Source organism: Oncorhynchus mykiss, chromosome 16, assembly GCF_013265735.2.
Source record: "Oncorhynchus mykiss isolate Arlee chromosome 16, USDA_OmykA_1.1, whole genome shotgun sequence".
Lineage (NCBI taxonomy): Eukaryota > Metazoa > Chordata > Actinopteri > Salmoniformes > Salmonidae > Oncorhynchus > Oncorhynchus mykiss.
The window spans coordinates 3,153,556-3,165,594 of NC_048580.1; the positions used below are offsets into that span (position 1 = coordinate 3,153,556).

Below are 12,039 nucleotides of genomic sequence, written 5' to 3' on the forward strand. Positions count from 1 at the left end.
TCTGAGATGGTGGTATCTATAATAAACTGATCCTCTGCAGCAGAGGAACCTCTGGGTCTTCCTTTCCTGTGGCGGTCCTCATGAGAGCCAGTTTCATCATAGCGCTTGATGGTTTTTTCGACCGCACTTGAAGAAACTTTAGAAGTTCTTGACATTTTCTGTATTGACTGACCTTCATGTCTTAAAGTAGTGATGGACTGTAGTTTCTCTTTGCTTATTTGAGCTATTCTTGCCATAATATGAACTTGGTATTCCACCAAATAGGGCTATCTTCTGTATACCACCCCTACCTTGTTACAACACACCTGACTGGCTACGTTGTGATTGGCTCAAACACATTAAGAAGGAAAGAAATTCCACAAATGTATTTTTAACAAGGCACACCTATTCATTGGGGGGGCTCCCGAGTGACACAGCGGTCTAAGGCACTGCATCTCAGTGCTAGAAGCGTCACTACAGACCTGGTTTGATTCCAGGCTGTATCACAACCGGCCGTGATTGGGAGTCCCATAGGGCGGCGCATAATTGGCCCAGCGTCGTCCGGGTTATGGCTTGTCCGGAGTTGGCCGTCATTGCAAATAAGAATTTGTTCCAAACTGACTTGCCTAGTTAAATAAACGTTTAAATAAATTAAATAATATACAAGTTGAAATGCATTCCAGATGACTACCTCATGAAGCTGGTTGAGAGAATGCCAAGAGTGTGCAAAGCTGTCATCAAGGCAAAGGGTGGCTACTTTGAAGAATCTAAAATATTAAATATATTTTGTTTTATTTATCACTTTTTTGGTTACTACATGATTCCATATGTGTTATTTCATAGTTTTGATGTCTTCACTATTATTCTACAATGTAGAAAATAATAAAAAATCCCTTGAATGAGTAGGTGTGTCCAAATGTTTGACTGGTGCTGTATGTGCTTATGCAAAGCAGTGAGTCCACACAATCTACCTTTTAAAAGGTCTCTCCTTCACTTGTTTTAACATCCTGACCCTACCTGCTATGGCCATGTGCACGCTTGAGAACATCCTGCTGTTAGGTTTGTCTCTGGAGGGTCTCCTTAATCTGCCGTTGTTTGTCCCTGGAGGGCCTCCTTAGTCTGGCATTAAATTTGTCCCTGGTGGGCTGTCTTAGTCTGGTGTTAAGGTTGTCCCTGAAGGGCCTCCTTACTGAGACCGTAAAGAGCTGGGAGTCCCTTTCCTTCTATAGGAGGGCTGTGAGACTGAGAATGTTACATCTCCATGGCCCATCTCCTGTCCCTGACCTTATTCATGGGAACTACATGTCCCCTTCCTGTTGGGACACTTTCATGGTCCTCTTCCTCCCAAATGGAACTCTTCCTCTTGAGACACTTTCATGGTCCCCTTCCTCCCAAATGGAACTCTTCCTCTTGAGACACTTTCATGGTCCCCTTCCTCCCAAATGGAACTCTTCCTCTCGTAACCCTTAATATTGTTTCCCTGAAGACGAACAGTGTCCTAAGCTGACCCCAGACATGTCAGTAAAGTTCATATCTGCCCCCTGACTCCTTAATTGGAGAAACAACAGAATGACAATCCAATGGGTAGGCCTGCAGTGCATTCGAAACTATTTATACCCCTTTTCCACATTTTGTTACGTTACAGCCTTATTCTAAAACGACACGATTTTAGTTCCCTCATCACTCTACACACACTACCCAATAATGACAAAGCAAATACAGGTTTTTATCAATTTTATAAAATAAATGAATGAAGAGAACTATCACATTTACAGAAGTATTCAGACCCTTTACTCAGTACTTTGTTGAATCACCTTTGGCAGCGATTACAGCCTCGAGTTTTTAAATTTTTTAATACATTTGCAAAAATGTCTAAACCTGTTTTCACGCTGTCATTATTGGGTATTGTGTGTAGATTTGAATAAGGCTGTAACATAATGTAGTAAACGGGAAGGGGTCTGAATACCTTCCGAATACACTGTATATATCAGACATGGTCAACATGATGGCTGTATATTGTTCTGTTAAGCAATGTGGTTATTCTAATGAAAGTCTAGGTGGACTGGAGGATATTCAGCTGACTCTACTGTGTACAGTCTTGAGAGACAACAAGCAGCCAAACAGTTTATTTTGTATGTTTATATAAGTATATAATATATATAGGGAATAGGGCCCTGGTCTACAGTAGTGTACTATATAGAGAATAGGGCCCTGGTCTACAGTAGTGTACTATGTAGGGAATAGGGCCCTGGTCTACAGTAGTGTACTATATAGGGAATAGGGCCCTGGTCTACAGTAGTGTACTATATAGGGAATAGGGCCCTGGTCTACAGTAGTGTACTATATAGGGAATAGGGCCCTGGTCTACAGTAGTGTACTATATAGGGAATAGGGCCCTGGTCTACAGTAGTGTACTATATAGGGAATAGGGCCCTGGTCTACAGTAGTGTACTATATAGGGAATAGGGCCCTGGTCTACAGTAGTGCACTATATAGGGAATAGGGCCCTGGTCTACAGTAGTGTACTATATAGGGAATAGGGCCCTGGTCTACAGTAGTGTACTATATAGGGAATAGGGCCCTGGTCTACAGTAGTGTACTATATAGGGAATAGGGCCCTGGTCTACAGTAGTGTACTATATAGGGAATAGGGCCCTGGTCTACAGTAGTGTACTATATAGGGAATAGGGCCCTGGTCTACAGTAGTGTACTATATAGGGAATAGGGCCCTGGTCTACAGTAGTGTACTATATAGGGAATAGGGCCCTGGTCTACAGTAGTGTACTATATAGGGAATAGGGCCCTGGTCTACAGTAGTACCACTATATAGGGAATAGGGCCCTGGTCTACAGTAGTGTACTATATAGGGAATAGGGCCCTGGTCTACAGTAGTACCACTATATAGGGAATAGGGCCCTGGTCTACAGTAGTACCACTATATAGGGAATAGGGCTCTGGTCTATAGTAGTGTACTATATAGGGAATAGGGCCCTGGTCTACAGTAGTACCACTATATAGGGAATAGGGCCCTGGTCTACAGTAGTGTACTATATAGGGAATAGGGCCCTGGTCTACAGTAGTGTACTATATAGGGAATAGGGCCCTGGTCTACAGTAGTACCACTATATAGGGAATAGGGCCCTGGTCTACAGTAGTGTACTATATAGGGAATAGGGCCCTGGTCTACAGTAGTGTACTATATAGGGAATAGGGCCCTGGTCTACAGTAGTGTACTATATAGGGAATAGGGCTCTGGTCTACAGTACTGCACTATATAGGGAATAGGGCCCTGGTCTACAGTAGTGTACTATATAGGGAATAGGGCCCTGGTCTACAGTACTGCACTATATAGGGAATAGGGCCCTGGTCTACAGTAGTGTACTATATAGGGAATAGGGCCCTGGTCTACAGTACTGCACTATATAGGGAATAGGGCCCTGGTCTACAGTACTGTACTATATAGGGATTAGGGCCCTGGTCTACAGTAGTGTACTATATAGAGAATAGGGCCCTGGTCTAAAGTAGTGCACTAAATAGGGAATAGGGCCCTGGTCTACAGTAGTGCACTATATAGGGATTAGGGCCCTGGTCTACAGTAGTGTACTATATAGAGAAGAGGGCCCTGGTCTACAGTACTGTACTATATAGGGAATAGGGCCCTGGTCTACAGTACTGTACTATATAGGGATTTAGGCCCTGGTCTACAGTAGTGTACTATATAGAGAATAGGGCCCTGGTCTACAGTACTGTACTATATAGGGAATAGGGCCCTGGTCTACAGTAGTGCACTATATAGGGAATAGGGCCCTGGTCTACAGTAGTGCACTATATAGGGGATAGGGCCCTGGTCTACAGTAGTGCACTATATAGGGAATAGGGCTCTGGTCTACAGTAGTGTACTATATAGGGATAGGGCCCTGGCCTACAGTAGTGTACTATATAGGGAATAGGGCCCTGGTCTACAGTAGTGCACTATATAGGGAATAGGGCCCTGGTCTACAGTAGTGCACTATATAGGGGATAGGGCCCTGGTCTACAGTAGTGTACTATATAGAGAATAGGGCCCTGGTCTAAAGTAGTGTACTATATAGGGAATAGGGCTCTGGTCTACAGTAGTGCACTATATAGGGATAGGGCCCTGGTCTACAGTAGTGTACTATATAGGGAATAGGGCCCTGGTCTAAAGTAGTGTACTATATAGGGAATAGGGCCCTGGCCTACAGTAGTGTACTATATAGGGAATAGGGCCCTGGTCTACAGTAGTGTACTATTTGGGAATAGGGCCCTGGCCTACAGTAGTGTACTATATAGGGAATAGGGCGCCATTTTGGACAGATGTGATTTGTAATTTTTGACTAAGTTGCTCCATATTATATGCTGTTAATCACGTAGTTCTGAGCCAGGCGCGCGCACACACACACACACACACACACACACACACACACACACACACACACGGGAAACATCTGTAAACTTTCTGTGGTATGAGGGTTTTGTAAATATCTGGCCTTGCTAACCTCACCTTGATTCAGCTGGATATCTGGCCTTGCTAACCTCACCTTGATTCAGCTGGATATCTGGCCTTGCTAACCTCTCCTTGATTCAGCTGGATATCTGGCCTTGCTAACCTCACCTTGATTCAGCTGGATATCTGGCCTTGCTAACCTCTCCTTGATTCAGTTGGATATCTGGCCTTGCTAACCTAACTCTGATTCAGCTGGATATCTGGCCTTGCTAACCTCTCCTTGATTCAGCTGGATATCTGGCCTTGCTAACCTCACCTTGATTCAGCTGGATATCTGGCCTTGCTAACCTCACTCTGATTCAGCTGGATATCTGGCCTTGCTAACCTCACCTTGATTCAGCTGGATATCTGGCCTTGCTAACCTCACCTTGATTCAGCTGGATATCTGGCCTTGCTAACCTCACCTTGATTCAGCTGGATATCTGGCCTTGCTAACCTCACCTTGATTCAGCTGGATATCTGGCCTTGCTAACCTCACTGATTCAGCTGGATATCTGGCCTTGCTAACCTCACTCTGATTCAGCTGGATATCTGGCCTTGCTAACCTCACTCTGATTCAGTTGGATATCTGGCCTTGCTAACCTCACTCTGATTCAGTTGGATATCTGGCCTTGCTAACGTCACTCTGATTCAGTTGGATATCTGGCCTTGCTAACCTCACCTTGATTCAGCTGGATATCTGGCCTTGCCAACCTCACTCTGATTCAGCTGATTATCTGGCCTTGCTAACCTCACTCTGGTTCAGTTGGATATCTGGCCTTGCTAACCTCACCTTGATTCAGCTGATTATCTGGCCTTGCTAACCTCACTCTGATTCAGCTGGATATCTGGCCTTGCTAACCTCACTCTGATTCAGCTAATTATCTGGCCTTGCTAACCTCACTCTGGTTCAGTTGGATATCTGGCCTTGCTAACCTCACCTTGATTCAGCTGATTATCTGGCCTTGCTAACCTCACTCTGATTCAGCTGATTATCTGGCCTTGCTAACCTCACTCTGATTCAGCTGGATATCTGGCCTTGCTAACCTCACTCTGGTTCAGCTGGATATCTGGCCTTGCTAACCTCACTCTGATTCAGCTGGATATCTGGCCTTGCTAACCTCACTCTGATTCAGTTGGATATCTGGCCTTGCTAACCTCACTCTGATTCAGCTGGATATCTGGCCTTGCTAACCTCACTCTGATTCAGCTGGATATCTGGCCTTGCTAACCTCACTCTGATTCAGCTGGATATCTGGCCTTGCTAACCTCACCTTGATTCAGCTGGATATCTGGCCTTGCTAACCTCACTCTGATTCAGCTCATTATCTGGCCTTGCTAACCTCACTCTGATTCAGCTGGATATCTGGCCTTGCTAACCTCACTCTGATTCTGCTGGATATCTGGCCTTGCTAACCTCACCTTGATTCAGCTGGATATCTGGCCTTGCTAACCTCACCTTGATTCAGCTGGATATCTGGCCTTGCTAACCTCACTCTGATTCAGCTGGATATCTGGCCTTGCTAACCTCACCTTGATTCAGCTGGATATCTGGCCTTGCTAACCTCACCTTGATTCAGCTGGATATCTGGCCTTGCTAACCTCACCTTGATTCAGCTGGATATCTGGCCTTGCTAACCTCACCTTGATTCAGCTGGATATCTGGCCTTGCTAACCTCACCTTGATTCAGTTGGATATCTGGCCTTGCTAACCTCACACTGATTCAGCTGGATATCTGGCCTTGCTAACCTCTCCTTGATTCAGTTGGATATCTGGCCTTGCTAACCTCACTCTGATTCAGCTGGATATCTGGCCTTGCTAACCTCTCCTTGATTCAGCTGGATATCTGGCCTTGCTAACCTCACTCTGATTCAGCTGGATATCTGGCCTTGCTAACCTCTCCTTGATTCAGTTGAATATCTGGCCTTGCTAACCTCACTCTGATTCAGCTGGATATCTGGCCTTGCTAACCTCACACTGATTCAGCTGGATATCTGGCCTTGCTAACCTCTCCTTGATTCAGTTGGATATCTGGCCTTGCTAACCTCTCCTTGATTCAGCTGGATATCTGGCCTTGCTAACCTCACCTTGATTCAGCTGGATATCTGGCCTTGCTAACCTCACCTTGATTCAGCTGGATATCTGGCCTTGCTAACCTCACCTTGATTCAGCTGGATATCTGGCCTTGCTAACCTCACCTTGATTCAGTTGAATATCTGGCCTTGCTAACCTCACTCTGATTCAGCTGGATATCTGGCCTTGCTAACCTCACTGATTCAGCTGGATATCTGGCCTTGCTAACCTCACTCTGATTCAACTGGATATCTGGCCTTGCTAACCTCACTCTGATTCAACTGGATATCTGGCCTTGCTGACCTCACTCTGATTCAGCTGGATATCTGGCCAAGACTTCCATTTTATTATATTCACTATCATAATGTGTGTGTTTGTGTATATATTGTGTGTGTGTTTTCTCCCCAGAACTGCGTGTGTTTCCTGAGCGTTATGTGGTGTGTGTGTGTGTATAATGTATGTGTGTGTTTTCTCCCCAGAGCTGCGTGTGTTTCCTGAGCGTTATGTGGTGTGTGTGAGCCGACTGGAGGATGCCTCAGCTAACCCGACCCCGGCCGTAACCGTGGTGAGTGGCTGTTTATACTCCACTACTTCCTCTTCCTTCCAGTCGCTTGGCAACATCACCAGCACGGGGCTGTCTGTCTGTTATTATAGGGCTTCGGTGCCAAATACTGCTCCCACTTCCCACTGTATGTGCTGGAAGTTGTTTACTTAGATTAGCCCCTGGATGCTCTGCCAAATTGTGCGCCCGGGTCCCACTGGATGTGTCCAAAATGGCACCCTCTTCCCTATGGACCCTGGTCAAAGTAGGGCACTTTATAGGGAATAGGGTGCCATTTTGGATGCGGTCTGTATATGCTGGCTTTGTTTAAGTAGTGTGGCCCCTGGACCTGCCAGGGTTATTTCCAGGCCCCCGACCCCTACTCACAGGGATGGGGACAAGATTGGGACAGAGTGTCTGAGGTTGTGGGTTCAAGGAGTTGTGGGGTGAAGGGTTCCAGAGTTTACAGGGGTCACACATCACTGGATCTGGGGTCCAGGGACAGACCGACATCTGTTTGTGTGATCTTGTCACAATGACCATAGGGGTTGGCAAGACAGCACGAACAGACCTGGGACCAGACTAGTCTTATTGAACCCAATGACCAGAGGGGTTGGCAAGACAGCACGAACAGACCTGGGACCAGACTAGGATATTCACTGAGACTGAGACCGGGCTGAAAAGAGCTTGGCTACATTAAACCCTGGGAGCATTCTGTTTCAGGCCGTATTTATAAAGCATCTCAGAGGAAGATTGCAGATGTGTAGGCTAGTACAGTCAGTGCAGGGTGATGTACAGTCAGTGCAGGGTGATGTGTAGGCTAGTACAGTCAGTGCAGGGTGATGTACAGTCAGTGCAGGGTGATGTGTAGGGTGATGTGTATGCTAGTACATTCAGTTCAAGGTGATGTGTAGGCTAGTACAGTCAGTGCCGGGTGATGTGTAGGCTAGTACAGTCAGTGATGGGTGATGTACAGTCAGTGCAGGGTGATGTGTAGGCTAGTACAGTCAGTGCAGGGTGATGTGTAGGCTAGTACAGTCAGTGCAGGGTGATGTGTAGGCTAGTACAGTCAGTGCAGGGGGATATATAGGCTAGTACAGTCAGTGCAGGGTGATGTGTAGGCTAGTACAGTCAGTGCAGGGTGATGTGTAGGGTGATGTGTAGGCTAGTACAGTCAGTGCAGGGTGATGTACAGTCAGTGCAGGGTGATGTGTAGGGTGATGTGTATGCTAGTAGATTCAGTTCAGGGTGATGTGTAGGCTAGTACAGTCAGTGCAGTGTGATGTGTAGGCTAGTACAGTCAGTGCAGTGTGATGTGTAGGCTAGTACAGTCAGTGCAGTGTGATGTGTAGGCTAGTACAGTCAGTGCAGTGTGATGTGTAGGCTAGTACAGTCAGTGCAGGGTGAATAATAGCCAGTACCTTCTAAGTAACGTTTAGTACCTTCTAAGAATGTGTAGTGCCTTCTAAGAATGTGTAGTGCCTTCTAAGAATGTGTAGTGCCTTCTAAGAATGTGTAGTGCCTTCTAAGAATGTGTAGTGCCTTCTAAGAATGTGTAGTGCCTTCTAAGAATGTGTTGTGCCTTCTAAGAATGTGTAGTGCCTTCTAAGAACGTGTAGTGCCTTCTAAGAACGTGTAGTGCCTTCTAAGAACGTGTAGTGCCTTCTAAGAACGTGTAGTGCCTTCTAAGAATGTGTAGTGCCTTCTAAGAACGTGTAGTGCCTTCTAAGAACGTGTAGTGCCTTCTAAGAACGTGTAGTGCCTTCTAAGAATGTGTAGTGCCTTCTACGAATGTGTAGTGCCTTCTAAGAACCTGTAGTGCCTTCTAAGAACGTGTAGTGCCTTCTAAGAATGTGTAGTGCCTTCTAAGAACGTGTAGTACCTTCTAAGAACGTGTAGTGCCTTCTAAGAACGTGTATTACCTTCTAAGAATGTGTAGTGCCTTCTAAGAACGTGTAGTACCTTCTAAGAACGTGTAGTACCTTCTAAGAACGTGTAGTGCCTTCTAGGAACGTGTAGTGCCTTCTAAGAACGTGTAGTGCCTTCTAGGGACGTGTAGGCCTAGGCTAGGCTCTGAATATTTATCTGACTATAGTTGGTAATGTGAGAGACCACCATTCCTTTCAACACGTATATTTTCTCTCACACCAACACAAACTCAACACTGTTGTCTGGTCTGAGGGAGATTCCCATGGTTGTTTCCTAGTCAGAAGTCATGTGCCTTCATTGATTTGATTCACATTCAGAAGTTTGGGGGAAAGCTGTAGTCAGTGTAGGAACAGCTGTAGTCAGTGTAGGAACAGCTGTAGTCGGTGTAGGAACAGCTGCTGTAGTCGGTGTAGGAACAGCTGCTGTAGTCAGTGTAGGAACAGCTGTAGTCGGTGTGGGAACAGCTGCTGTAGTCGGTGTAGGAACAGCTGCTGTAGTCAGTGTAGGAACAGCTGCTGTAGTCATTTTAGGAACAGCTGCTGTAGTCAGTGTAGGAACAGCTGCTGTAGTCAGTGTAGGAACAGCTGCTGTAGTCAGTGTAGGAACAGCTGCTGTAGTCAGTGTAGGAACAGCTGCTGTAGTCAGTGTAGGAATAGCTGCTGTAGTCGGTTTAGGAACAGCTGCTGTAGTCAGTGTAGGAACAGCTGCTGTAGTCAGTGTAGGAACAGCTGCTGTAGTCAGTGTAGGAACAGCTGCTGTAGTCAGTGTAGGAACAGCTGCTGTAGTCAGTGTAGGAACAGCTGCTGTAGTCAGTGTAGGAACAGCTGCTGTAGTCAGTGTAGGAATAGCTGCTGTAGTCGGTTTAGGAACAGCTGCTGTAGTCAGTGTAGGAACAGCTGCTGTAGTCAGTGTAGGAACAGCTGCTGTAGTCAGTGTAGGAACAGCTGCTGTAGTCAGTGTAGGAACAGCTGCTGTAGTCAGTGTAGGAACAGCTGCTGTAGTCGGTGTAGGAACAGCTGCTGTAGTCGATGTAGGAACAGCTGTAGTCGGTGTAGGAACGGCTGCTGTAGTCGGCGTAGGAACGGCAGATGTAGTCGGCGTAGGAACGGCAGATGTAGTCGGCGTAGGAACGGCAGATGTAGTCTGCGTAGGAACGGCAGATGTAGTCGGCGTAGGAACGGCAGATGTAGTCGGCGTAGGAACGGCAGATGTAGTCGGCGTAGGAACGGCAGATGTAGTCGGCGTAGGAACGGCAGCTGTAGTCGGCGTAGGAACGGCAGATGTAGTCGGCGTAGGAACGGCAGATGTAGTCGGCGTAGGAACGGCAGATGTAGTCGGCGTAGGAACGGCAGATGTAGTCGGCGTAGGAACGGCAGATGTAGTCGGCGTAGGAACAGCAGCTGTAGTCGGTGTAGGAACAACAGCTGTAGTCGGTGTAGGAACAGCTGTAGTCGGCTTAGGAACAGCTGTAGTCGGCGTAGGAACAGCAGCTGTAGTCGGCGTAGGAACAGCAGCTGTAGTCAGTGTGGGAACAGCTGTAGTCAGTGTAGGAACAGCAGCTGTAGTCGGTGTAGGAACAGCTGTAGTCGGCTTAGGAACAGCTGTAGTCGGCGTAGGAACAGCAGCTGTAGTCGGTGTAGGAACAGCAGCTGTAGTCGGTGTAGGAACAGCAGCTGTAGTCGGTGTAGGAACAGCAGCTGTAGTCGGCGTAGGAACAGCAGCTGTAGTCGGTGTGGGAACAGCCGTAGTCGGTGTAGGAACAACAGCTGTAGTCGGTGTAGGAACAGCTGTAGTCAGTGTAGGAACAGCTGTAGTCAGTGTAGGAACAGCAGCTGTAGTCAGTGTAGGAACAGCTGTAGTCAGTGTAGGAACAGCAGCTGTAGTCAGTTTAGGAACAGCAGCTGTTGTCAGTGTAGGAACAGCAGCTGTAGTCAGTGTAGGAACAGCAGCTGTAGTCAGTGTAGGAACAGCTGTAGTCAGTGTAGGAACAGCAGCTGTAGTCAGTGTAGGAACATCTGTAGTCAGTGTAGGAACAGCTGTAGTCAGCGTAGGAACAGCAGCTGTAGTCAGTGTAGGAACAGCCGTAGTCGACCATAGCCCCACCGTTCAGAGCCCACGCTGTGTGACACACACACTCTCGCCCACGTCATATGACCTTTCTCTTTAGTTATTCTGTGTCCAGTCATGACAGACGTAGAGTCTTCCAGAAACTAGTTCTCATTTGAACCCGCTCTGCCCTCCCCAGAGAGGACTGTGGGAAATCAACGAGGAGCCTCATTCTCACCTTGGCGCAGACATCAGAGGACCATGGAGGATGTCTCTATGTCTACCTCCCAAATGGCACTCTATTCCCTACATAGCGCACTACTTTATACCGGTTCCCTATGGTGATACAGTGCACTATAAATGGAATAAAGTGCCATTTGGACTCTGTGTTCCATCTGTCTACCCCATGATCGGGGTGTCTCTCCCTCTCTGTTATTCTATCACAGCTTTTGCTATTGTTTCTTTTTACTCTGAGTTTCCCAGTCTCTCCCACTGCTCTGTGAGTCTCCCAGTCTCTCCCACTGCTCTGTGAGTCTCCCAGTCTCTCCCACTGCTTGTTGAGTCTTCCAGTCTCTCCCCCTGCTCTGTGAGACTCCCAGTCTCTCCCACTGCTCTGTGAGTCTCCCAGTCTTTCCCCCTACTCTGTGAGTCTCCCAGTCTCTCCCACTGCTCTGTGAGTCTCTCCCCCTGCTCTGTGATTCTTCCAGTCTCTCCCACTGCTCTATGAGTCTCCTAGTCTCTCCCCCTACTCTGTGAGTCTCCCAGTCTCTCCCACTACTCTGGCGTTGACTGAAAGCAAAAGCAACACTCTTGTAATATTTTCAGTTGACGTCAGTGAAGAGTTCAGATTGTTTAAGGCCCCAACCTTTTCCAGCTGAAAGAGAGGGAGAGGGAGACAGAGAGGGGGAGGGAGAGAGAGATGGAGCGTGAGCGAGGGGGATAGAGCGAGAGAGGGAGGAGGGAGGG

The 12,039-nt window shown here is 47.2% G+C and overlaps 1 protein-coding gene across 5 annotated transcripts in view; it reads left to right on the forward strand.

Moving 5' to 3' along the window:
- Window positions 1-12,039, forward strand: part of LOC110492796 (SLX4 interacting protein) — a 136,662-nt gene that overhangs the window by 88,491 nt on the left and 36,132 nt on the right. For all 5 annotated transcript variants that reach the window (XM_036945973.1, XM_036945975.1, XM_036945971.1 and 2 more), the window contains one exon: window positions 7,037-7,122. In XM_036945973.1, coding sequence (XP_036801868.1) covers window positions 7,037-7,122 — 86 coding nt within the window. The remainder of the gene's footprint in view (window positions 1-7,036; window positions 7,123-12,039) is intronic.